This window comes from Calypte anna, chromosome Z (assembly GCF_003957555.1).
Source record: "Calypte anna isolate BGI_N300 chromosome Z, bCalAnn1_v1.p, whole genome shotgun sequence".
NCBI lineage: Eukaryota > Metazoa > Chordata > Aves > Apodiformes > Trochilidae > Calypte > Calypte anna.
In genome coordinates, this window is record NC_044274.1 from 4,208,776 (window position 1) to 4,235,784 (window position 27,009).

The window sequence follows — 27,009 nt, forward strand, 5'->3', positions numbered from 1 at the left end:
AAAGTCATGAGTTCATGATAGGATAGAGTTTTGTATGCTATAAATCATCACAGTTCTACTGAAACCTTCAGTGATATTTTGCTACATTTTTTCCTAAGCATATGGACTGCACTGTTCTAATTTTCCTGTAGCACAAGCATAAGGGAACATCGTTAATTCTCTGAAGAACAACAGACAGACCATGAATGGGATGATGCACTACATTTAGTGAAAGAACATTTATCCAATCAAATGCCAAAAGTGTTCATTATACAAAGGATCCAGAGAAACCTTCTTTTGTTGCCGAAAAAAACCCCGAAATGCCTAAATATTTAGCGTGCATTTATATATATTTATATATATATGCTATATATATATCTTATATTTAATGACACACACAAGCATCTGAATCTAATGGATGTGCTAATCATTCTAATTGCACACAGGCTATCATCTGCTGGATTTCAAATGCTAAATGTGATGTTACACCATATTATTTCCAGTGCTTCCCTGACCTTCTGATCCTCCAGAAATTCTCTCTGAAGTGGCTTTCATGTCATGTTTGTGTCCACTTTGGGCTGTTAAAGATACAGTATCTCTTAAGAACTAAGTTAGTGGTACAGGACACTTCTAGATCTTTGCATAAACCACAGTGACATGCCAGTGAATTGCATGTACTGAAATTGCATGGAAACTCTGATAAAATAAAGTATTTTTAAAGGTCTTTCATACTAGGAACATGATGGCACTAGGAACATGAAGAAAAAATATTTTCTGCAGTCTGTTGTGTGTATAGTGTGCCAGTGCATTTGTGTTCAGTGTAATACCATAACCCCCTGGTTGCAATGTGCTGGCCAGTGAAATACTACTGGAATTGCATTCAAGCAAAATCAGGCTATTGCAGCACATGTGGTGATGGGAAGGAGCACAATGGCATTGTTTATCCAGATACTTCCTCTGTCACTAGTTAAAGTCGTCTTCTTGAGTAACAGCTTCCTCTTAACAGCCCTGAGGAGAAGGACTTGGGGGTGTTGGGCAATGAGAAGTTCAACATGAGCCATCAAAGTGTGCTGACAGCCCAGAAACCACCCCCGTCCTGGGCTGCATTGCCAGCAGGGTCAGGGAGGGGACTGTCCCCATCTGATCCACTCTGGTGAGACCAGGTGAGACCTGCCTGGAGAACTCTGTCCAGTTCTGGAGCCCACAACTTAAAAAGTACACAGGACTCTAAGAGCAGGACCAGAGGAGGCCATAAAGATGATGAGAGGTCTTATTCGTCTCTGCTATGAAAAGAGGCTGAGGGAGTTGGGGTCATTCAGCCTGGAGAAGAGGAGGCTGCAGGGAGACCTTCCAGCAGCCTTCCAATACCTGAAATGAGCCTACAAGAAAGCTGAGGTGGATTTTTGACAAGATCATGAAGCGACAGAACAAGGGGGGGTGGTTTTAAACTGAAAAAGGGGAGATTTAGGTAAGACATTAGGAAGAAATTCTTCGGTGTGAAGGTGTTGAGCCCCTGTGCCAGGCTTCCCAGAGAAGCTGTGGCTGCCCCATCCCTGGCAGTGTCTCAGGTCAGGTTGGATGGGGCTTGGAGCAACCTGGGCTGGTGGGAGGTGTCCCTGACCATAGCAGAGAGTTGGGACTGGATGATCTTAAGGTGTTTTCCAACCCAACCCAATCTGGGACTCTATGATTCTATGAAATAATACTTCTGCCACATCTGGCTATTCCCTTGTCTGAAACAAAGTCAGGAGCCTTAAGCCACTTCTTCTCATAAACCTCCCTCTTCCTCCTTCTGTCCAAGACATTTTCCTCTTGCCATCAGCAGCTAAAAACATTGGCAGAGGGAGTTGATTTAGAGATATGTGCCCCTTTTTGATTAATTTTTCTCATCTGTCCTTACTGCCAATGCAGTTGGCATTTACCTTGCTGCACACAGAGATCTGTTTCTTGTGGGATGTATTTTCATCCTGCCACTTTGGTGCAGAAGCTATTCGCTCACCCAGATGCATTCCACCTTTCCCTAAAACACCAGGGAAAAAATATTGGTGACAGAAAACAACAGCATGTACGCCGGCAGCAGAAACAGCAGTTTGCAGGACACACAAAACAGCAGCAGGAGGGCAGAAGTATGTCTACTTTGTCAGCTTCTGCCTTCCAGAAAGCCATGCTGAAATCAGTGGTCCTGAGGTGATGGAATTCAGGCTTGAATTTTGTAGATGGTCCCAGTTAACATTCATGTATGCAGAAGCATCTTTACATTTGGAATGATGTGATCCCCCCTAGCCATTGGATCCCTGTCCAAGGATGTGAATCCTGAGCCAGCATCAAGAACTACATGATACAAAGGTATTAAGGACCAGTTCCAACAGGTAAAAAAATCCCCTGACCTCAAAAAAACAACAAAGGCTTCCTTTCTTAAGACAACGTGGTGCCCTAGCATGCTCCTCATCTTCCCTCCTTGCACTGTGTCCTTGCTCAGTTCTGATACAATTTTCATGGTCTTCCCCACAGATTTTTCTGCTCCTCTATCCCCACTACACCCCTCAGCCTCCACTGAGGCACAACAATGCACCTGATGTTCTCACATGGTGTTTGTGTCACCACCACACGTTCAGGTGTTCACCACTTTCATGCTGACCCCCTTAGCTTTTAGCTCTTTTCAAGCCACCTTCACATGGGCCACCTGCTTCACCGAGTGAAAGGGAAGAATATGGGGTCCCTGCACCCCCAACAACCTGCCAAAGCCTAGAGGGAAGCTGGGAGTGGAGATGTGTGTTTGTTTGGTGGGGCTGTATGCACCTCTTTTTAATGAGGACTTTGCTGCTACTGATGTTGGGACTGGCTGGCTCTAGTGTATGCTTGGATTCGTTTCCTGGTGATATTTTTTTCTTTCTTTCTTTTGCATGATTTCTTTGTCCTGATTGTTTTCTCCTGAGTGGGAAGGGAGAGTAGAACACTCAAAAGACAGTGTTCAAATGGATAAAAAAGGAGACGTATTATCATCCTTGGCCTTTCAAAATGTCTGGTTATTTGTTGGTCACCATGGCAAGCCTACCTGTTAATGGCTGTAATCTGTGCTGGTTTATTAACAGTGAGATACCATAGCTCTGATCCATCTCCCAGCAGAGATTTTTTTCATGTACCCAAGACCCCCTGATATGAGTGTGGTTTGGTGGTTTCCACGTGTGCTGGCTCATCAGCAAAGCCAGAAGTGGAAACTGCAATGGGAAGTGATCTTTCCCCTCGCTTAGTCAGCCAAGGAGAAGATGCATGGTACAGTGATGTTTCAGCACATCTGCTCTGCATGTGTTCAGTGCAGGAGCAGGTTCTTCTGTGGTCTGGTGTCATCCACAGAGCAGTGTGGCTGCCTTTAAAAAGCAACAGTTTCTGGGGATTTGTTTTTCTCTTCTGGGAACTATTATAGCAATTTTAATACCCTGCGTGAACCTGCCAGAGCCCGCTCGCTTGTCCCGCATTCACCCCCGCTGGTTTTAAGCATCATTTCTTAATTGCAAAAGATGCTGCTGCAAATAGCTGTGTACCTGGGAATAACAGAGATTCTGGGAACATTACCTGCTCTCAGGAGGTGATGTTCTGGGAACTGATAGAGCCCCAGCACACTGTTGTGGGAAACTTGACCCTAAGCAGATGCATACAGGAATATCCCAAGTGCTGCAGCAGCCTGGGTTTGAAGTGGAAACTGAGAACAACAACACTGTTGTTGTTCAGCTGTTCCTCTATGGTTTATGATGGGGTTGGGACTAAGGTTCCTGCATCCTTGAGCCTGAAGAAGGCCCCGTGAAGGTTACCAGATTGAAAATGTGTTCCCCTCCACTTTCCTCTCATTTTGTATTTCCTTGAGATCATGATACCTATTGCTTTGTGCCTGTCTCTTCTTAATTAGTCTAGCTGGGTAAGTAGATAAATGCCAAGAAACAGTGGAAATCCTTTTGCTGGTGCCAGCTGCCTCCATGTACCCATCCCTAGAAATGTGGACAGCATAATTCATCCCCTTCCTGGTGGAGAAAAAAGGATTATAAACTTATCTGTAAGGAAGGGAAAAGTGATGATGAACTAGAGTAAGCAAACACTAAAACGAAAAAGAAAGAAGGTTCAGTCACTTAGATGCTGTAAAGGCTATAATCAAGGTGGCTAGCAATAAAGGCTGTAGGTATTTCTGGTAAATGGAGGCCAATGCTTTCAAGAGGCTGAGACTGCCCATTTGCAGAAATAACTTGTGCCAATGGAGTTTGTGCTTCCCATACAGATGGACACCACACCAGCTGCTTATCTACTGCTAGCAGGGCTCTGATGATTTCTCTTCTTGGAAAACTGGTTTACAATGTGTCTGCAATAGGGTCTGGTCAAGCTCCTGCAAACAACAGAGACAGTCCTGCAAAAATATCCTTTTAGCTATGGTGTGGATTTTTGTTATGTGTGGTGCCAGCCTAGACTTTGGAAGGTCTGATAGGTCCTAATTGTTCACATATAACTTACTTCTGTTTGCAAACCAGATGGCTTGACAAAAATGAGGATGATGGTCAGATTGTCCGAGAATTAGTGCCTGCTGGGGAATCACCAATGCTAAAAAGTGAGTTTAGCTTGGGAAAAAAAAAAAAAAAAAAAAAAAAAAGGTCTGGGTTCCTGCATTTAAGCTGTGTATACACGTATTTATTTGCTTAATTCTACTAAATGACTCACCTCTGTTCACAGTAAAGCTACTGGGGTTTTTTTTGTCATTCTTATGCAAGAAGATGCAGTAGGTCACTTGCAGGGGTTAATGCCTCTGACCTTTAAATCCTAGTTTATGAATGGGATTAATTTGCATAAAAGAGAATAAATGGAACATTTCATACACAGAAAGAAACTTTGATTTTTAATGTTGTGTTTCGTTTAAGAATTGCTTTCTTGTTTACCTTTCTCTGAGGCACCTTGAATTGCGCTGCTTTAGTAGAGTAAATTCCATCAAATAATATTGTGTTCCCAGAAGAAAATTACAAAAAAAGATTACACTGACATTTTCCTGGAAAACCAGGGCTCCAATACTACAATTTTCTTTAGAAAACAGTGCTTACAGAGCTCAAGTTGAGAAGATATTTCTTTTAGAAAAAAAGTCAAAGCTAGTGAATTAAATTGTAAGCATAAAAAAGTGCTATCACCTAACTTGCCCAAGCTCATTTTTATGGCTCTGGCAACAAGCAGGAGGAGTACAGAATATTTATTTCTTATTAGTGTAGCTATTAATCTTGTTTGTTTTGGTGAATAACTCTGAAGTGTGACAGTTTATTCAGTACGGCCCTATGATTCTGGATGGATGGAATGGATGAACGAACTCTTTTCTGTGTCTGTAGCAGGACTCCCTCCTCTCCTATATCTGTTTTAAGCCCATGGCCTGGCTGAGCACTGGAAATGCCATTGATGTGTCTGTTTTTTGTACATTAATCTCACTTCAGATGTCAGTTACCATGTCAGTGTGAAGACAGGAGATGTCCCTGGTGCCAGCTCAGACTCCAAAGTTTTCATCAAACTTTATGGTGAAAAAGCAGACTCCAGCAAAGAGCCTCTTTTAGTTTCTGATAATGATCTAGGAAATTATTTTGAACGTGGTCGAGTGGATGAGTTTACTCTTGATATGATGGACATTGGGAAGGTAAGAATTAATTGCAGGTGGCTCTCTACTTCATGCCAGTCTGACTTCAGAATCGATATAACGCTCAAGATGGAATGTAAGGATGTCTGATCTTTACACCACCTATAAAAAAATACATTTCATATAACATATAGCATCTATGCTGGCATGAGAAGAGTGCTTTAATTTTACAGTTAAATACATATATAAATTATTTACATGAATATTGTAGAAGAACAGGGTGCTAGGGGAAGGACATTTTTACATATTAACCGAATTCTGTTGTGATGTTTTGTTTGGTTTGGTGTTTCGGTTTTTTCTTTGTTTTGTTTTGGGGGTTTTGTTTTGTTTTGTTTTGGTTTGTTGTTTTGTTTTTTTTTTTTCTTCCCTCTTGTTTTATGTTTGCTTTTTTTCCAAGATCAACCGCATACTGATTGGACATGACAACGTGGGTCTCCGGTCCGGTTGGTTCCTGGCCAGTGTCCAGATCACTGTTCCAGTCCAGGGAAGGCAGTACATGTTCCCCTGCAACCGATGGCTCGACAAGGATGAGGCTGATGGAAGGGTAGAGGTGGAGGTCTACCCAAGTGAGATTCTGCCTATTGAGAAATGTAAGAAAAAAACACACTGAGAAAAAAATGTGTGCTTTTAAAAAACTATTCATTTATTTATTTTCATAACAGCTAGGACTAAATTTGTATGACTAGCATTCTTAAGGACCAAGTTAGATATCAAAACCAAGATGTCCTTGTGCTATATTGTGTTATTGTGTCCTTGTGTTATATTCATAAGGAAAATTTTTCATTAGGAAAAATTATCCTGCTCTTGTTCTGTTTTCTAAAACATTCAGAAAAGCATTGCAGAGTTTTCTATCTGTTTCCTGAGATGATACAAAAAATTTAAATCCTGGGCAGTGCTCAGAAGGCTCTGTGCTGCTTCACTGCAATATCAGTGGGTTCTGCTTTTTCCACATTTACCTGTCCGGCTACACCAGTCCCCCACAAGCACATGTCCTGTCCTGTCTGTATTCCCCCATTGTCTGGAAGAAAGAAGCATTTTGATAAATAAGGACCAAATCCCTGCTGTCTGTTTCAAATTTATCATTAGATTCCTTTATTTTAAGACTATGGTTAGAATTTGCCTTGGTAACCTGAGAAAGGATGTTGTGTCTTTGCTGTGTGTAACCATCTCCGTTGTTTTAAGGACACCATTTAAGCACCCTATAGTTAATAATGAAATTAAATTCCCTTTTAAGGCTCTATTTTGCACATCTCTGACCCTGGATTAATACTTTTAAAAGGAAAACTATTAGGTTAGTCTTCAGTGAAGGGTTCTGTTATCTCACATTTGGCTTGGGTAACAGCAAGTGGTCGGCTACAGGGTCATTTGTTAAGACAAGGTAATTTAATTTTGAACCTGAGCCCTCAGGAATGCTGCTATCTGAGCTTCTCTGCTGATTTAATTGCTTTATTTTTGGACTAGTGATAAACTACGAGGTATCTGTAGTTACTGGAGACATGCGGGCCGCAGGCACCAACGCCAAAGTCTTTATGCAGATTTATGGGGAGACGGGAAAAACCGAGCTGATGATCTTAGAAAACAGATCCAACAACTTTGAACGGGGAGCCACAGACATCTTCAAGGTATGATGCATCAAGGCAGCCATTGATGACTTTTGTGAGCAAAGAAATGAACAGGCAAATCTGAGACAACAATGGAATAATTGGCCCAACCACCCGAAATATCATTGCCCCAACTGTTGGTATCCGCTAACCATGTTTCTGGGAGGTCTGGTATTTCTTTAGGGAAGTTTTGTGTTTCATGGAGTGACTTTCACCTTCTGAGGGACTGGTAGGAAAAGTGTGCTAGAATATAGAAGATTATGGTCCAATAGCAACTTCTGTTTACCTTTAACTGCATGGATTCATAGAATCATTCTGCTCAGAAAAGACCTTGAAGATCATCCAGTCCAACCCTTAACCCAGCATTGCCAAGGCCACCACTGCCCCATGGCCCTCAGCACTACATCTAAACAGCTTTTAAAGACCTCCAGGGATGGAGACAACAGCCCTGCCCTGGGCAGCATGGGCCAGGCCCTGACAACCCTTTCCAGGGAGAAATTTTTCCTTATATCTAATCTGCTTCTCCCCTGGCACAACTTGGGGACATTTCCTCTTATCCTACCACCTCTTACTTGGGAGAAGAGATCAAACCCCAGTGCTTCCAACCTCCTTTCAGGGAGCTGAAAAGAAATACTCATGTTAGACTTCAAATGTCCTTAAACTTGTATTTTGGGTCTGACCACATGTTATTGTCCTTTTCTCTGTTTGGTGAAAAAGAAAACCCATAACAACATAAGGAACCCCTGTTGTGCCTTTTGCCACTGACAAATGTTGCCAGCCTCACCTTGCAGAGGTTTATGCTGTAGTTTCTGTGCATATTTGAGACACCCATGGATCTTACTGCCCTTAGCACCATCCTAACATGTACTGCTCAGGCATGGTGCTGGAGGTGCACAGCACACCCCTCCAGCCATGGGCCTGCCTGGCATTTAGGTTGATACTGCAGAGTCCACTTCTCTTTCTTTGCACAGGCAAAAAACCTTAGGCTTAACTGAGGTGTGTGACCCATGGCCTGCCTAATTCACCAAGAGGTCCTGGGCTGATGACACTGGAGCAAGAGATGGGCACTGACTGCAGTGTGGTTGGGCATCCTCTACTGAGTGAGACTTGGCTACCTTGGTCTACCATCCTCTTCTGGCTTGCTTGCTTGCTTGGGTTTCCTGTCCAGAGGAACCAAGGATCTGGGGGAAAGTAAAAAATTAGTAACCTTAGTACAATTAGTAACCTTAGGAGAGGAAAACACAGGGTCCAGATGGAAGCAGGGTTTGAGGCATATCTGTTGGAAGTGCTCACAGCACAAGGCTCAACATACATGGTGGTGCCCAGGTCTCTTTGTGAATGTTCCCCACATAGGTGAGATCTATCTCATCACAGGTAGGCACCTACTTAGAGCTAGTCATAGAAGCTCCCCTAAATCATCAAGACTGGGGTATCCTTTCCTATTGTTGCTGGCTAAATGAAAGTGCCTTTACCCACAGTTTTACCATTTTTCTAATGTGCATTTTTGAGATTGGGTCATCTCCTCCTGCCTCAGTTTCTTGCTCTATAGAATGGAGCTGGCTTATCCATTTTTAATGAGTTCTTTGGGATTTAGGATGACTAGCACTTTATAATGCTTGCTTTTTAAGACTCTCGACAATATTAAGATTAGGTTTCTTTGATGTTAAAGAAAAAGGGCTTTCCAAAATTTATGAGTAAAGGCTATTAGCCAATATTAGGTTTATAATAAAGCCATATGTACAGTGTTCCATTTACATACCCATGTTTTCATCCTCTCTCAGATATTTATTGCCAGACTTTAAAGTTCTGGCTATTTTCTGGGATTTTTTCATCAGCACACAAGGCATAATCTCTGAAGCATTAACAGACAGATCCTATATCTCTTTCATGTTATGAATATTTACAGAAAGATATGGGCAAGAATAAGATTTTGTGAGCTACATGCTAATAGGAAATTCCATCAGTTATAGACAGGGCATGCAGGATGATTATAGCAAATCTAAGGGTAAAGCAGTGTAAGGAAAGACACATTCTTTATCCCAGGACAGCTGGATCAATTTTAGTTTTCTGATAGGCATCTTGTGTGAAATTGATTTTGGTTTAATCTACCACAGGAAAAAAATGCTTCTAGACAGAATCCAAGATGCCAGACTTCAGCCTGAAGTGTGTGTTTACAAGTTTTGTAACATAAACACTGCCTAACATCATAAGCAATCATTAGCAACAAGTCATTCGCTGTTGAAGGATTGCAGGGAGTAATCCAGACAAATAATCTGAACCAGCAAGGTTTTGTACCAGCTTTATTGACTAGAGATATGGAAATCTTACTGATACGCCCTTATGCTACTGATGCAAAGTAATCACTAATGGTTGTATCCTTCCTGCACACCAACCAAGTGAGAAAATACTTCTCTAATTTTCCAGAGGAGAGAGAAGGTTGAGGGCAATTCAAGCCCACAGCCCAGGTCAGAATTTGGGTTATGTGATTTCAAGATGACTTTCCTCTCTACCATTATTACTTCTTGATTAGTTTATGTCTCATGCTAAGTGTTACATATCTCTCATTCATTTAAAGAACATTTCAGGCACTGAGAATCTAAAAAAAAAATAGTGTCACATTTTGGCATTTTCATGCTTAATGCTGAAAATAAATAGAGAATAATAGAGACCATACTGGTGAGGTGAGGAGAGAAATGTCAAAGTAGGAAGCTCAGTAAATATGGATTCAACTCTTATCCTCACCACAGGTGCTCTGAATGTCTTCAGCTCAGAGAGAGATTTGGTAGTGTATGAAAGAATAAAATAAGAAGGAAAAAGTAAAGGTAAACTTGCTTAAAAACTGATCTTGCTTTGACATTTTGGGTGATAGAGGTGATGCTCCTCCTTTTTAAGAATGCATTTTGTGAACTTGTCTTATATCCTCCTGGGTGCTGACTTTCTCTTGGTGGCAGAAAGAGGCTGCAGATGTTGGCAAGATTTATAAGATTCGGATAGGCCACGACGGGACAGGAATTGGGGATGGCTGGTTCCTGGAAAGTGTCACACTGAAGAGGCTTTCCCTGAAGACAAAGGGGTCAGACAAAAAGAAGAAGAAAAAAAAGAAGTCTGATGAGGAGGAAGAAGAGGAGAACAAGGTGGAAGAAGGAATGGATGTCTACACCTTTGTGGCACACCGCTGGTTGGCTAGGGATGAAGGAGATAAGGAGCTGGTGGTGGAGCTGGTGCCTGATGGAGAATCTGATCTGGAGGGTGAGTGTCAGAGGGAATACATGTGTGTCTGGATACCAGCAGCTGAAAGAAGGATGGTGACCAATTTGTGGTGTTTTGCAGGACCAGTTATGGACACCCCAGCCACCCCACTGCCCCAGGCCTGCAGTGTAGATAACATTGCTAATAGTTACATTCCTTTTTTTTAATCATAGCTATATAATTACATAATTTTGTCAATCTAGGGAGGATGAGGACGGTGATTCAACTAAGGCAGAGGAGGGAGGAGAAATGGGAGTGTCCTAAAAGACTTCTATGAGATTCTCAAAGGCTTAATGGGGCACTTGGGTTGTGAGTTCCACGCTACCACTGTGGGTGGGAGTTTAGCAGTCAATAACTATTTATATGGTTAATGACTAAGGCTGGGGAAAGATGGAGCTGCTCATGTTTTAAGATCAATGCAAACAAAACTCCAGAGAGCATCTTTCTTCAAGCTGACTGTGCTGGGATTTCTGGGCTACGTGCTTTCATGGTGAGCCATGGATCTGATGAAATGTGTCTTTTTCTGAGCTCTTCCTGATCTGCCTTCACTATTTTACATGCAGAGAATACTTATGAAGTCCGTGTTCTCACCGGGACTGTGTCTGGGGCTGGGACAGATGCTAATGTCTTCTTGAGCATCTATGGCACAGAAAGAGGAGACACGGGTGAGCGCCAGCTGAAAAGGTCGAACAACCTCAACAAGTTTGAAAAGGGACAGGTAATGCATGAACTCAGCTCACTCAAGCGAGGAGGAGTCTGGCAGAGCTTTTTCACTTATCAGCCCGGCCATTCATTACAGTCTCTTCTTTTCTGCAAGGCTTGGCTTCTTCTTTCAGCTTAAAGTTCAGATGTGTTTATTTCTTGAATATATTATTTAAAGCGAAACGCCTCGAAATATTTTCCAGGGGAAATTTGTTTGAATAATGAGCTGAACTCCAACCCTCCATCAGAGCCACCTTTTGCATCTGCTTCCTGTAAGCATTGTGGTAATAATATTTCCTGCCAGGAATACTTGAAAACAACACATTTTTAAACTAATATTGGGGAGTATTTGTGAGGCAGCCCAAGTATGTCAGTATTTAGATTGTAAATATGGTTCTAAATGGTTCAACCAGTCAGGTAATAAAAGCTGTATCACATAGTGTCCTCTAATTACATGATAATCCAAACCAAATAAACAGCGTATCTTGTAGATTGAGTATTTGCCATAAAAATGTTTATGAACAATTAAGGATCTACTGCTATAGCCAGGAACTGTTGAAGGAATAATTTTGAATAATAAAAATTACGGGCACAATAAGCAGCTGTGGGAAACTTGCAATCACAAGAAAGAGCCTAACGTTGTTAAGTAGGCTGTTAGCTGTGATTTATGAGCTTGGCACTGGTGATACTGCAACCTGCACATGGTTCTTCACTCAGTGGGAAAAGCCTCAAGCTGCAAATATAACACCCTCTGCTCTTGGAAGTAGAAACCTAAAGTCTACCGAGAAGTTAATCACATTAAAATGTTTAAAGTATTGTGATAGCAAGGAGCAGCCTGTCACATTAATACAGTTAAGAAATGAACCTCTTGGTTGTAGCTAATGACAAAAGGAAGAAATTCTGTGGTTTGAAATAAAGCACATGGGGGCATACAGGAGAGTTTCCACTGAGTCAATAGGGTTGTGACCAGTTCCACATTCAATATCTGGGGGAAAACACTAAATCTGAAAGGAATGAGATTTGGGAGAGGGGAGAAAAACCTAGTGGAAGCTGAAATTGGGAGGAAGTAAAGAAAGAAATGAAGGGTTGTGCAGCTTAATGGCTGCTACTGCCTTGTAGAAACCAAGCATGAGTGTCCACATGAGAGCTCAGAGCTCTGTAGGTATTTCACTACATCCACCCAAAGAGTAACAGGGGGACTTAAAAACACCTTTTGTCTTAATGGGAAAAAAGATTACTCTTGGCCATTTACTGCCTTTCTTTTGGCTTTTTTTTTCTTTTGTGCAGGTGGATGTGTTCACCATCAAAGCCATTGACCTGGGGGAGCTGAAGAAGCTGCGTATCCGCCACGATAACAGTGGCACTAGGCCAAGCTGGTTCCTGGAGAGGGTAGAGATTGTTGACCTCAAGGAGAGCACCACGTGAGCAGCCTGTCACACCCTTTTCATACTGTCAGAAAAGGGTACATGATTTCAGGAGCCCCCCAGATCCACAGGAAGGCAGAAGAGATAAAGAAGGGCATCATCACGGCTCCTCACCAGCTCACTGGGAGCAGACATCCCTTGGGATCCTTCCAATGATTGTGCTGTTATGCTGAGCATGGGGCTGTTCTGGGGTATCTCTGGGTGGGGTTTTGATGTCCCAGCATCTCTGTGGTTGGGAAACCCAGCAGTGTTTGGAAGGAAACCTCAGCTTCTCTCTGTTTCTCCTGGGAGGGACTCTCCCTTCTGATGAGGTCCCTTTGCAGAGCCTGCATTCATTTGTTTCCTTTAAAAGCTTCACTCTGGAAAACATTTTGTTTGTCTTTCGCACCGAATGCAAAGATCTGAGACAAAAGCAAGTCCCAATACAAGCAAACTCCCATGATTTTCTCAAACAGCTGGGTTAGCAAAACCTAGGCTGTTGGAAACCTGAAGCACTGGCTTGCCTTTGAAGTCATACGCTTAAAAGCTGCACCGTGCTTTGGTGGGTGGGACTGCTCCTAAGGACCACAGGGTGGGTCTGCTTTTTGTAAAGGTAAAATGCCTGGGATACCAGAGGTTTCCTTGAGTTATTTAACTTCTGGGAGTTAAAAACTAGAAGCAAACAATCATATGGGCCTGACAGCTCAGAAACAGCCCTGTTCAGTAAGTGCTCACTAACCTATTTATAGATTAACTCCCTCAACAATACCAGTGCTCGAAGATGAAAACAGATGTACTGTTCAGCTTTGGGTAATCTTGTTTTCTTTAAGTAGCTTCTGATCTGTGCTTATTTATGTTCTTAAAGCCTGTGAAGTCCTGTGTAAGTGCTGGGTGCTGCTGTCATTCTTGTAGGTATTATTTTCCATGCCAGCGGTGGCTAGCTGTTGAGGAAGATGACGGTCAGATTGTCAGGGAGCTGGTCCCAGTGGATGAAGCATTTGTAAAGAAAGATACAGAAAATGATGGCCAGTCTCTTGCAACGCTGGGCCTGGAACAGAAAGGTTTATGTTAGCCTTGTATTTCTTCCAGTATGGGGTTGCAAAGGAACCAAGTTATTTAGGAGTGCTATGGGCATTAGCAGTTTGTGTTCACTGTCTGTGAGGGAGGCCTTCAGGTGTGAATGGAGTGTGGGGTGCATGTCAGCCAGTGGGTGGACACTAGTCATTTTTAGGGGATTTAATCATTTTGCAAGATTGGACTCAAAGAGGGAAAGCTGGGAAGGTGGATAACACGTTCAGTCATCATCTCTCAACTGAAATGTGCATTAGTTGCTAACATCAAATATAAAAAGGCCAGGTATTTCACACCATGGACTGGTTAAAAGTTTCAATGTGAAACTAAGAACAAACATGACCAGAGGAAGGCAGAGGACCTATATTTGACTCACTTTCCATCTTTCTTCTTGTGTCTGTTGTCCTCTGAAATAGCCTCTTGTGCATCATTTTGCACAGTAACCACTGAATAATGACACACTCCATGGTCTGATGCTGAAAGGTGCTGAGTGCCAAGCATTCCTCTGGCTTCACTGCCAGTGAAAGCTTTTCAGTGCTCCCCTAGCTTCCCTCTCAATATGTTCTTGAATACCTTAATAATTTCCACAAATCGTACAGCTAATGATTTCCCAGAAATTGTTTAGACCTTTGGTTTAGGAGGACCTGCTGGCCTTTGAAATATCTTGGAAATATGTGCCTAAATATGGAAAAAATTCAGAAATGTTGAGTACCTTTTTGCAGCACAGTGAAGAGTACATTAGCTCTTTCCACATTTTTTATGAGGTTACTGCACTCCTTAGATGAGGGTGCAATAGAAACCTCCCTAAGGATGCTGCTGTCAAGGGTGTTTGTGAGTAGGAACTGTAAATGTCAAAGTGCACTTAGCTGCTGGTATGTGTTGGATGCACGTATATTGTTTGCTGCTAATAGAATGGGGGGGGGGCACGGTTTTTTAAATGAAATAATATACACAGAGATGGCTTTGGGGAGTATTAGAGATAGAATCATAAAACTGTCAGGGTTGGAAGGGATTTTAAAGATCATCTACTTTCAACACCCCTCCCATAGACAGGGGCACCTCCCACTAGACTAGGTTGCTAATTAATTGGATTAATAGGAAGCAAAAGGGAAAGCCTGGGCATATTTTTATTTGTAGATATGCAGATGATGTACTGAACGACTGGAGAAATAGAAGAGCCTGCAACCAGACAGCCCAGCTCACTGCAGGAGCTACCACAGCATGTGACAGGAACTAGAGATTAAAATGTGGCTGTGATCAGTCAAAATAAAAAAAAAAACAAACACCAAACACACATATGCAGCAAAAATTAGAGTTAATTCCTGCTCAGACTTCATGTTCTTAAATTAAGATATTTTATTTGGCAGCTAAATCAACAACATACACTGTGAAAGTGAAAACGGGGGACAAGAAAAATGCTGGGACAGATGCCAACGTCTTCATCACTCTCTATGGAAGTAAGGATGATACAGGTATGGCTTCATGTGATGGAAAAGGATAGCACCTCACTGATAGATACCAGAAAAGACAGGTCACAATTTCCTTTCTTTTTTTTTCCCTCAACACCCATTCCTCACTCCTGCTAGCACCTCTCCCTGTCTCCCACACACACCATACTGGCTGGCAGCACACTACCAGCTGCTGTAAATCACTGTCGAAGTTTATGAGGCTGATTTGCACCAGCTGCTGATCCAAAGGCTTTAATTTCAATTACAGAAACAGCTCAGTTGACTGGGACTGCATTACTGAGCAGTAAATGTAGTGAATTATTTGCTTTCCTCAGCAGTGAATCAGCAGGCTCCTGAAACCAGGCTCTCCTCTGCCTCTTTGAGTGGTCCAGAAGTATTTAATCAGCTGATGAGCAAATCCTCTTGGAAGGAGCTGAGCTGTGTGTGCAGTGACTTGGGTACCTGTGAGAGTGACAGGGCACTGATGGGTAGAACCTATTTCCTCAGCTGTGAACACAGCACAACAGCGTTGTCCCTGTCAGACTGCCAGACAATCCCTCAAGAAAGGAATTATGTATATTTTGGGTGTTGATATAGATTTGGGCTCCGAGAGAGAGAGACAAAGCTCAGGTTTTGAGATGAAAAGCCATTTTTTGCGTTTGATCCACTTCCCCTGTTCCAGTGTTGACATTCCCAGCAGTTCTGTTCCACATGCTGAACAGTGTCCTTTTGCATCACCACGACAGGAACAGTCAGCCTAAAGGCTTCAAAGTTTAACAAGAACAAATTTGAGCGTGGGAAGGTGGATGAGTTCACAGTGGAGTCTGTGGACATAGGAGACCTGAAAAAAATCAAGATAGGCCATGACAATAAAGGTAAGATAATCTGCTTTGTAATGTAGTATTTCTAGTGCATTAGGCACATTGATGTATAAAATAACCTGCCTTCAAGACCCCAAATGTAATTTACCTTTTAATGACAGATCCTTGCTGTCACTCTGGCTTTTGCTGCTACTATCTTAGCTGCTAGTACCATTCCCACAGCTCTGGCAATAAGAGCACAGTGGTGACAACTTACAAGTACCTTTGCAACCTCTTCAGTTTTTCTTTTTTTTTTTTTTTTCTCCCCTTTCTTTTATATAGGTTTATTTAATCATCAAGTCCTAGCTACTTCTTAGATATGGATTTGTCTCTTCTTAAAATCAGGGGAGCATTGGGAAGTCATATGGTTTTCCTCCCTGTGGGGCACCAACAGACATATTTGTTGATAACTCCTTTGTCTTATTACAAAGGCAAATTAATACAAGCCATGGGGTAATTAGTACTTCCAGATGAACACTGTCAGCCTGTCGTTATAGAAATGCAAGGCCATGACAAACACTTAGTCTTCATGACATATATTCTCTTTTTCCATTGGCAAAAGAGAGGAGTATTTCTTTCTCAGAGGCCTGGAATGCAATAACTCACCTGTTGTTGTTTGTAAAGGCTTTGTGGGTTATTCACTGTTATCTCTCCAACCACAGGTAATTCAACAGGCTGGTTTCTAGAATGGGTGGAGATTGATGCCCCATCCCTGGGACAGTGCCTCAAGTTCCCTTGTGGCCGCTGGCTGGATAAATCAGAGGATGATGGAGCCATTGAGAGAATTATCTTCCCTGCAGAACTGCAGACAACAGAATATATCCCATGTGAGCAGAATGCCTTCTCCCTTCTTCTTCTCATTACAGAAGATAAAATCTCACCAGCTCATGCAATATTATAGGCTTGGCCTCTGCCTTCAAGTGGCTTTGAAAAATTTATAAATACATCACATACCAACAATTGCAGCTACTAAAAGAAGGTTTCTCTGGGTGCTCTAGTATATCCCAAATCAGAGAGTCATTAGAAGCTGTGTAGCTGTGTATGATTGTCTTTTTGCTCCCTCTTGCTACTTCATTTCCAACTCATCAGCCCATTCCAAGCAGTCTTCCTTGTACCCAGTTTTCCTTTGGTCTGGTTTCATGCTAATATTGCTGTTTCTATTGTCAAAGCAGGCACTTTGGTCTTGCTTCTGTCCCTTGGTTCCCTCCGGTGCTTTTGGTACTGCACACCTTTCTCTTGCTGAATGATCCTGTTCCAAAGCTGCTTCGGTGTGATGCTTTTCTGACAGTGTTGCAGAATTCTGCCTCTTTTTGTGTTCTCCAGTTACTCCTCATTTGTCACTTCTTTCCCCCCTGAATTTTTGTTTGGGGTAAATCCAGTATCTTTTGTGAAGCTTCTTTTGAGCACTAAGCATACATTTTTCAAGGTAGCTATTGCACTTCAAAATCTTCTATTCAGAAAACTTCCTTTCCTGTGGCCAGAAGACTAAGAATCAGATAACATGGTTTTCTTGAAATAAATGAGAGTATCATCTAGCAGGAACTAGGTGATCTTTAAGGTCCCTTGCAACCAATGCCATTCTATGAAACATCATTTTGCTTACTCTATGGCCCTCTAATCCTCTCCTGACCTTCCCAAGTACACAGGGAACTCATGGCCCTGGGAATATATTTCACTTCTCCCTCCCTGATCCGCCCCATGTCAAGCTGTCAACAAATACTTCCTGGGCCAGCTTTAGAGGACTATCAAAATTGCCATTTCCCTTCATTGGTCTGGATGCCACAATGATGGGGGACAAGGTCTGGAACCTGAGAGTTGGTTTCCACCCCATGCCCTGCAAGGTGTTTCCTAGGTCACTCTGGATAAGTTGTTCACACCAAAGATTTCTCCTATTTCAGGCACTGGACCAGCCTGACCAGGGCAGTGGTGTGGTCACCATCCCTAGAGTTATTTAAGTGTTGTATAGACATAGACCTTGGGGGTATGGTTTAGTTAAGGACTTCTCAGTGTTAGGTTAATGGTTGAAGGCTTGGTTTTGAAGGTCTTTCCCAGCCAAGGTAATTCTGTGATTCTATCTGACTGCAACCCTTGGTGTATACATTGATGGTATCAAAAGCTTGCCTCCTGCAAGTCCTTATCTAAATGCCAAAAGCTAGTGCTGCCTAATCTCTCCTTTTCTGCCTCAGTATCCTTCTTGATAAGTAGTTGTCAAAATAACCACACAGAAGTCTATCAACTGCTCCTTCTTTTCTACTGTCAACATTGTGGTTCATGTTAAAAGTCTCTCTCACACTGTTTGACCTACCCTCTAATGTTCAGATCCTTATATCCTGCAGCCCATAAACTAAAATAACTTTCTCTTATGAGGATCTGCAAGCATCATCTGTTTGTGCCTCCTCCATGCTTTTTCAAAGATATGTTTTATTTCCCGTATCTTCCTTGTTTTACTTGAACTGTCGGGGGAAGAGGAATGGGTACCATTTGCTCCCTTGCTCACTTTTGTTAGTCACCTTGAAGCCATAACATTCCTTATGTTTGAAAAAATAAGTTTATAGATAGATAACAATGAATACCTTCATAACAGTGACTATAACACAGAGACCTTGAAAGTGCTTCTCATTGGGTTTTTCCACTTTATCCCCATCAATACACATTTTGGTACAGGTGTTTGCTATATAATTTATAAATGTCCCAGTCTGTTACAATGAGCTTCTGGCTTATCAAGCCTTTAGAGTGCACAGGCTGTAGAAACCTGATTTTTGTCACCTATCCATGTTCAGCCTTTGAAAACAGTCAGACCTCTCTGGCAAAAAGGTTGCACCAGACTTAGTGTCAGCTTAGGTGGCTTCACCCTTCAGACCATTCCCACACTGCTGTTTACTGCATCTTGGTTTCCTGGCTTTTAACCCTGGGGAGTGTTGGGTTTTCCAGAGGTAAACAAACAGGTTTGATTTGTTTTATGGTGACTCGTAGACAGAATTGCTTCACGCAGGACAGATGATGAAAACATGTTGTCATCAGTCCAATTAAAATCATGCCTGTGGGGATACAGCTTTAAAAGTGCCATGTAAATGAAATGGGAGCCTGACAGATGAAAGTTGTGCTGCTACTGACCTTGTTACGGTGCTGCTTTGCTGAATCGGTTCTAAGCTGACATTAATATTCCAGCACCACGGACTTCAGCAGAGGAGATAATTTTTAATTCATAATGCATAGCATGTGATTTTTGGTCTCCTGGATTCCCAACATCCTCCTCCCCCTCCCCCCCCCCAGTTACATACTGGAGGAACAATCCCAGTTTACCTGCAGCACAGCTGAGCAGATTTCATTGGGCTGGGCGGAAAGAATATTAAGTACCTCTCTGAAGAAGAAAACTTCTCATCTCTTTTCTCCTGAGATTCATATTTAGAGAGCTTGTTTTTTTCATGAATGATTAACCTCTGATAAGCATAATCAGAGTTACTCCAGCAGTAAGAGACATGGAGCCAGAAACATTCTCCCTACCCTAACAGAGGTGCTTGATCTGGAATACAGCACAAAGCAAAGATAACTGCAGTGCGGGAGGATGCAGATGACAAGCAGATACAGGTTGTAGTGGGGGATGGCAAATGATGGAAGCTGGGCAGGAGGTGGATGGGAGAGGGGTGGCTAGGAGCAGACCCTGAAGGTAGCACTGGGTGTCAACGTCAGTGTTTATGGGAAGAGAGGCTGGCTACATGGGTTGTGTCTGCTCCAAGCAGGGAAAGTCTCTGCAGCTAATTTACATTTTGACTTGATAGGTTTAGACAGGATATTAGGATTGATTTCTTCCTGGAAAGGGTTGTCAGGGCCTGGCCCAGGCTGCCCAGGTGGAGTCCCCATCATTCCTGGAGAGATTTCCAAGCCCTGGAGATGTGGTGCTGAGAGCCATGGGGCAGAGTGGCCTTGGCAGTGCTGGGTTAAGGGTTGGAGCTGATGATCTTCAAAATGTTTTCCAACAAGAAAAATTATATGATTCCAAGCGAATCTGCACTGTTCCCTCCACCAATTGTGCTTTATGGATGATGGACTAGACTGAACAAATGAAGGAAAATCTTATTGTAACTGATACTACTGTAATTGTAAGCACTGGGCCAGGTACTTATTCATTGGCATTTACCAGATCTAGAGTGATAACCCCAGCAATAGTTCAGAGCTGGCTTAGTTATTGAGCAGGGGTTGATGTTACCTCCCCTACCCATAGCTCCCTTTCTCACAGCATCCCAGGGATGTCCCTGCTGAAGGGGGAACATCAAACACACCTGGTGGGGAAAGTGTCAGGATCCCACCCCATGGACAGTGGGAGTGGGATGTTGTGGAGTGAAGTGATGACTGCCCCTCATCCATTGCTAAGCCAAACCTCATCTCCTGTCTCAGGGATCCTTCTGGCTTCGTGTTTTTATGAGATAAGAACATTTTGCTGTCTCTTTCTTTATCAGGTTTCTATTTTTCCCCTTGCCTGGTCCAGCTGCTCCACACTGTTTTCCAGCAGCAAGGCACAACGTGACCTTCTGGCTTATCTGGGAGTTGTTTTTCACCAGAGAGCAGAGTGAATTTTGATTCTCTTTTCCCACACTGAGGTAGGGCATCCTGCTGCAGTGCCCAAGACTTACCTGGCATTTTCCATCCCTGGACTTCAGAAAGGATTTAAAAGAGATAAGGAGGGGGATTCAGTTTGCTAGATGACACCTCAGAATTTACACATCCTCGTGACAGGGGAGTCATGGTTTCCCACTGTCTTCAGCAGGTGTTTGGTCATTAAGAGATAGGGTATTTGGGAAATGTTCAACTCACCTCAAGGGAAAAGCCTTCTTTTTCTTGTGTGAATCTTCCTTCAGGCTCAGACACTGACTTCAGTGTTTGCATCTGGAGAGGTACACACCTCTTTGACATGGAACACAGGTCTCTTTGTGAGATAACCATCTCAGCTTGGAAACATCCATGGGAAGTGATCTGGCTGAGGTTATGTAGCAGATCTGTAGCAAATCCAGGAGCAGAGGCCCAGACTTATTCCTGGGTCAGTCTTATTCCTGAGCAAGTTGAAGTCATGATCCTTACTATTCTTCTGCATTTACCATTGATCTGGCAGTAATTTACCCTGTCTACTTTGGTGCTAAGGAGAAGGCACTACAAAGAAAAAAACATGATAGCTGCGGAGAGCACAGGGTTTTATTTCTTTTTGTCACTTGTGATTGATTTTTGTCACTTGTTAAGTAATGGGAGCAATAGGAGATTTTTTTAATCAATAAGGCTATTTTGAATATTTATATACTGCCTCCAGCTGGCTCAGCATCATCCACCTGCATAGTGGCTCAGAAACCTGTGAATTTGTGCTTTCCTTTAAGACCTGAGCTGTAAATCTTGTTTCAATAACTTCAGATGGCAGAGATAAATATACTCAGTGCTTTCTGATGAGATGACTAACTCCAGAATCTTAGTAAATTAATGTGTTTCAAGGTCAATTGGTCTTACAGGGTTAAAGGGAATTCCTCTATGTTCTCATAATACTGACCAACCTCATAACTCAATGACCACTAGTATGTGATTCCTCCCTTCTCCTCCTTAACTACTGAGCTTTCTAATCCAGATTTTACTTCATTAAATTCTTCTTAGGAGTATCAGTGTACTGCTTACTAATTTTTTTTGTTGTTTTTTGTTTTTTTTTAATTTTCTTCTGCTTCCTAAATCAGTTGTTCCTTACGAGATCACAGTCTACACCAGTGACATCTTTGGAGCTGGCACAGATGCAGATGTCTTCATTGTTCTCTATGGAAGTGATGGGATCTGCACTCAGCAGAAGTCCCTGTGCCTCAACAAGAGAGAGCAAAGGATGTATTTTGAAAGAAACTCAGTGAATCAGTTCATTGTGGAGGTAAGATCAGAGGTGCTCATTCTCATCTTGGGCTGCCCTGAGGGGGTTAAGAAGAGAAAATGGAATGAAGTGGCAACTTTTCCTCTTTTAGGGAAAGCTATTCAGCTCTTTTATTTGAATAATGAGGATTCAAAACTCTGTTCTACAGCAGATTTGTTGTATACAGGGTCAAATCCTTTCTCACCGACCTTCAGTTAGTCACAGCACAAAAGCATCAGCATGAAGTGTCCCTGTGGCCTAAAGCCATATTAAGCCTGGTAAAGGCTGGTGCAGCTTTATCATAAAGGTGAGTTGTACCAATCTCTGGTTACAAGGGCACGTCCTTCCAGCTAAAGTTGAAAGCCACTCTAGAAGGTCTTTACATCTTCATTTACCATGCTTGGTAAGGAGTTCCCATGCTTGCTGGACCTAATATGTGCACATCTCCTCATCACTTTTATTTCCTTGCATATTTGCATTCTTGTGTGGCTTGCAATACTTTGAATGGGAACTGGAAATAAATTTTTGCAGCATTTCTGGAACTAACTGCCTTGTGTTTAAGGTCCCTATTCATCCTTCCACATTCCTTTTTCAGCACATTATGATGTAGGGTCCGTGGTGCTCCTTATTTATGTAGCACTCCAATTAGGAGTGCTCTTTTTTTTTTTTTTTTTTTTTCTCTAACTCTATGGTAACTTGAGCATCATGGTCTGTTTCTCTGTGTCCTCAGACGGGGAGATTGTTAATTTGCTGCAGATACCTTGATTTATTTATTTTTTTTTTTTTTTAAATACCCAAAGCTAACTTTTTGAGAGATCTCACCAAATGTTTCCTGAAGTGTGTGCACAGCTGTATGCAGATACTACATCAGTGCATGCAAATGAGTGAGCTTGTTCACAACTGCAGTATTCAGCAGTTCCTATTTATAAAATATTGTTCTTGCTGAGAATTTGTGAGAGGCAAAAATATAGGCAGACCTATCCTTTTGGCACTGCTTCATGTCCTTACCTTCCCCCCCTAGATGCAACTTTGTAAAGGGTTGTACAACCTCTCTGTGTTTTGAGTTTCATTTGTTTTTCTGAAATAATTGAAGGCAAATCTTAGAATAACCTCTTTAGCAAGTTTAAATGCTCCCAGCCCACACTGTTGTTACTATGGCATGAAGAATAAAAGAAATCCCCAGTGAGATTCCTTAAAAACAAAGAATAAGACTTATTTCAGTGGAGTTTCCACAAAACTTTTCACAATAGAGGTTGCATTAATCCATAGGTGTAAATCTTCAGATGAATGTAATTTCTTTATTCCACAGATTTACTTTAGGTTTGGTGAATCTGAAACATCTGTACTTTCCATAGATGAAACTAGTGGAAACACAGTTTTTTCTCTCTTGTCATGATTTATAATATCATTAGCCTGTCCCCAAACTTCATTCACTCTTCACCAGCTCCACTTGCTGCAGGAGATAGGGATGAAGCAAAATAAATTTTTCTTTTGTAGCACCATAATTTGAAGTTCAACAGACCTTAAAAATAATTTTATGAACCTAGGAAAATCAAACTGAGGACTTCCCCTTTGTCTCAGTGTTTTTAATTTTCCCTATGCTTTTGTATTTTGCTAAAGAGACAAAAAAGATTGGAAATTGTTCTTGGCTCTGCTCCCAAGTGATGAGTTGTTGGAGATGCATGCTGCAGAGTAAAGACCATGTCCATAACATGAATCTTTACTGATCAAGCATAACCTTATTGCTTTGCATTGATTAAAAGCCTCAGTGAAAGCTGAGTATTTGGACAGGACAAAGGAGAAAATTAATTTCCCCTGGTGTATAGTTGTGTGCATGCAAGGCTTTTAGAAACTGTTTGGGATGATTTAATTATTTTGCAGTTGATGCTCATGCTGTCTGAAGTCAGGGCAGGGCTGATGAAGTCAAATCCAGTTTGTTCAGAGTGTGAACTCATGGTGTAGTACACTCAGTCTTATTAATGAGAGGAGTCTCCTAAAATTTCTGATGGGTTTTCTTCAGTATGGGGCAATTCTGCTCTCTGGGAAGAGAAGAAGGGAGTAACCTCCAGTGATGCAAACTGAGATGTTCAGTTTTCTTAAGTTTCCTAGAAAAAAAAAATCTACAGGACTCTGTGGATGGAACAAATGCTCAGTGTGCTTCTCATTTGTTCAAAGGAAGGTTTGCAGCCAGCTCCATTTTTTTAAAGGTCTACTATACAAAACCTTGTGCTGAAATAATAGAAAGCTATTAAGTAGGAGCAAATATAATATTCCTTGTTCATGCCTTTGAACGAAAGGTGACTTAAAATTAATGAACTAGTAACAAATTACTCCAGTAATACAGTGAGGCATAAAAACCCAGTAACTACTTCATAAGACAGTGATCCTGTTGACTTTCTCAGAATGGCACTGGGATTCTGTGTTGGAACAGAAGAGAGGTAATACAAAATGTCAGGCTGTTAATATTGTATTTTGACCTTAAAACCATTTTTCCAGTGTTGTAAGAGTGCACACAAATGTTAAAAAAGAAAAGGGATATAAAAAGAACAATTTAAGAAGCAGCCTGAGATGTGGGATTGCTGCTGTGCAACCAAACCTATCTCATACAGGGGGTAACTTGTATAGAGCAAGATTATCTCTCCTTCTTTGTATTTTTGGTGTTGTTTTTTTTTTAAGAGAAGTTCAGGGAAACCCTTTAGCAAAAATGCAAGTTAGGGCACAATTGTCATCAACGCCAACTCCCCTTCATACTGAGGGAAAATGAGAAATAAGCTGAAGAAGCAGTGTCCCAAAAGTCGACTGTTGTCCATGCCTTAATCTTGATTTTGTTTCTGTAGCTGGAGGATGTTGGTGACATTATTGAAAAGATTCGCATAGGACACACGGGTGGAGGGGTGAACTCTGGATGGCATTTGGACCGCGTGGCGATTCGGAGGCTGCTGCCAAATGGGAAGGTAGGCTGTGAATCCCAGCATTCTGCAGTCTGTTTCCATTAGCAGCCTCTTCCGTTCCCCAAAGAGCATCTTCTGTGCACAAAACGTGATTAACAGTGAAAAATCATTCCCTGAAGAACAATGAGCAATAACAAACATTCTGGAGCTTGGGGATCCGGGGACTGCAAGCATGTTTTATTCTTCAAATGTTGATTATAAGACTCTGCCATCATTGCTTTTTAAAAAATTCTGCTCTGCTCCTACCTTTTGACTGGAATAGTGAGTTACCTCTGTCATGGGATGGGAGCAAAGCAGTGGTGTTTCTCCTCAATGTTTTGGAGGCCTTTGCTGCACTTTTGCGAAGGAACAATCTGCCTGATGTGTTTGGAGGCAACATTAATATGAGCTGCTTACTGAACTGAGAGGAAAGTTTCCTGGGTTTGCACCCATTGCCCTGCCAATACACCCAAAGAATTACAGGGCTGAGCAGATGTCCTTTTGCTGCTCTGCACCACTGTCTCTCAGCTACCCAGGGTGCCCAAGGCTAGGTTAGATAATGGTGGGTTTGGGTGGCATCAGAGGCAGAAGCTTCGTATTTTGAACACTCACAGGGAAAGGAGTGGGAAGTGGGTGTACCATTTTAAAATAAAAAGCATTGTTACTAAACACATAAAAGAAACAGTTTCAGTGCCTTCATTCTGGAAGAATAAGTGCAGGGAGCCAGTAAAATTAAGACAAGCAAAATGCCTGTCAGTGTAAGGCCCTGAATCACATATACAAAAAGCATCAAGTTAAGTCCTAGGACTTTTGGTTGCCCATGTCAACAGAATTCAGGCAGTGCAAGCAGATTGGTCATCTTGATCTTGTCCACATAAGAAGCTGTTCCTCAGCCCTGTGTTCAGATGCTGGCTGTAGGAACAGGAATCAGTCTGGATGCAGGGAAGTTCAGAAGAAAATCACCTCTTCTAGATCACTTCGACACTGGAGTTGTGGCTGGGTTTGGGAACACCTGTGCTCTCCACTTTTTCTTGTGCTTTCCACCCTTATTCTGCAGGGATGCCAGCTTCCCTTTCAGTCCCCAGGCCTGACTTCTAGTACCAAGAGTTGGTGTAAGCACAGCTTGCTTAGTCATGGTGAATCCACATCTCCTCCTGCTTTCCTCCTTCAAAATTTCCACCATGTATTTTACTCCCTTTGCCTCACAATCAGCTCAAAGGCCTGCCTTGAACTTTCCTCATCATGCTCAAGCCTTTATCCTGCTGTACAAGCTTCTTCATAAAGCTTCACATTGCTTCTCATTACCACCTTTTGGCTCACCTCTTATTATCAGACTCCCCATCTCTGTCTTGACTAAACCTTGCCTTGCACACCTTTATTAGGCTAATGAGGAAGATGACATTTGGGGATGCTCTTGGTTATAGGCTAGGCAAGATGAAGGGTAGGGTGCTCAAAGGTATGAAAACCATAGGAAAAAAATATTCCTGGTCTGCCTCTTTCCACATCTCGAGACCTCTGGGAATCTCCCAAGGGCTTCATGTTGGGTGCTTCTCCATTAGCCCAGAAAAGTGCTTCAGGGCTGGGAGGCTCTGTGGTCATTACAGTGGCTCTGAAGGACAGATGGGTGTGTAGCCCTGTGAAGGTGGAGGAAGGGAGGAAAACTGTGAACAATGTAAAAATGGGGAGACTTAGAATTCTGCTGATCTTTTGATTATGGCATGGGAAAAAGGAATAAAGCAGAGCACGGCATGATGCCGCTGATCAGCTGCAGGTTATTATGACCTGCCACAGGATAGCAACGTGCTGCCAGTGCTTCTAAAAGCTCTGCTACCTGATTAGACTGCTAAGATGTGTCCTGATGTATCTGTAATGCTGCAAATGAAAAATGAGGTCAGTAACTTTTCAGATTAAATTGAAAGCACTGGGGTAGGAAACTAGGATTGTTGCATGCCAATAAAGCTCTGTCTTGTCATGCCAACTATATCTGATAATTATATTTCATTTGTTGCAACTTGGAGAAGGGCAAAGCACGGACTTGTAGCACACTATCTTACCTTTTTCTTCAAGCTTAGGGCCAGGCTCAGACACTAATGAAACAAGCTCTGTTTGGAGCTGCAAGATGATTTTTCCTTGGGTAACATAAACCAGCATGCTTTACATCTCTGAAATATTAATGCAATCTCTAACAAGAAAACTCCAGTAAAAACTGTGGCAGTAACATGGTGATTAACAATGGTGATACAATTA

General features: G+C 42.2%; 1 protein-coding gene across 1 annotated transcript in view; it reads left to right on the plus strand.

Moving 5' to 3' along the window:
• Window positions 1–27,009, plus strand: part of LOXHD1 (lipoxygenase homology domains 1) — a 133,062-nt gene that overhangs the window by 42,972 nt on the left and 63,081 nt on the right. Inside the window, exons 15-27 of the mRNA XM_030466835.1 lie at window positions 4,494–4,570; window positions 5,433–5,629; window positions 6,027–6,219; window positions 7,091–7,251; window positions 10,182–10,479; window positions 11,043–11,197; window positions 12,469–12,602; window positions 13,497–13,645; window positions 15,023–15,127; window positions 15,850–15,978; window positions 16,626–16,790; window positions 21,672–21,853; window positions 24,670–24,786. Coding sequence (XP_030322695.1) covers window positions 4,494–4,570; window positions 5,433–5,629; window positions 6,027–6,219; window positions 7,091–7,251; window positions 10,182–10,479; window positions 11,043–11,197; window positions 12,469–12,602; window positions 13,497–13,645; window positions 15,023–15,127; window positions 15,850–15,978; window positions 16,626–16,790; window positions 21,672–21,853; window positions 24,670–24,786 — 2,062 coding nt within the window. The remainder of the gene's footprint in view (window positions 1–4,493; window positions 4,571–5,432; window positions 5,630–6,026; window positions 6,220–7,090; window positions 7,252–10,181; window positions 10,480–11,042; window positions 11,198–12,468; window positions 12,603–13,496; window positions 13,646–15,022; window positions 15,128–15,849; window positions 15,979–16,625; window positions 16,791–21,671; window positions 21,854–24,669; window positions 24,787–27,009) is intronic.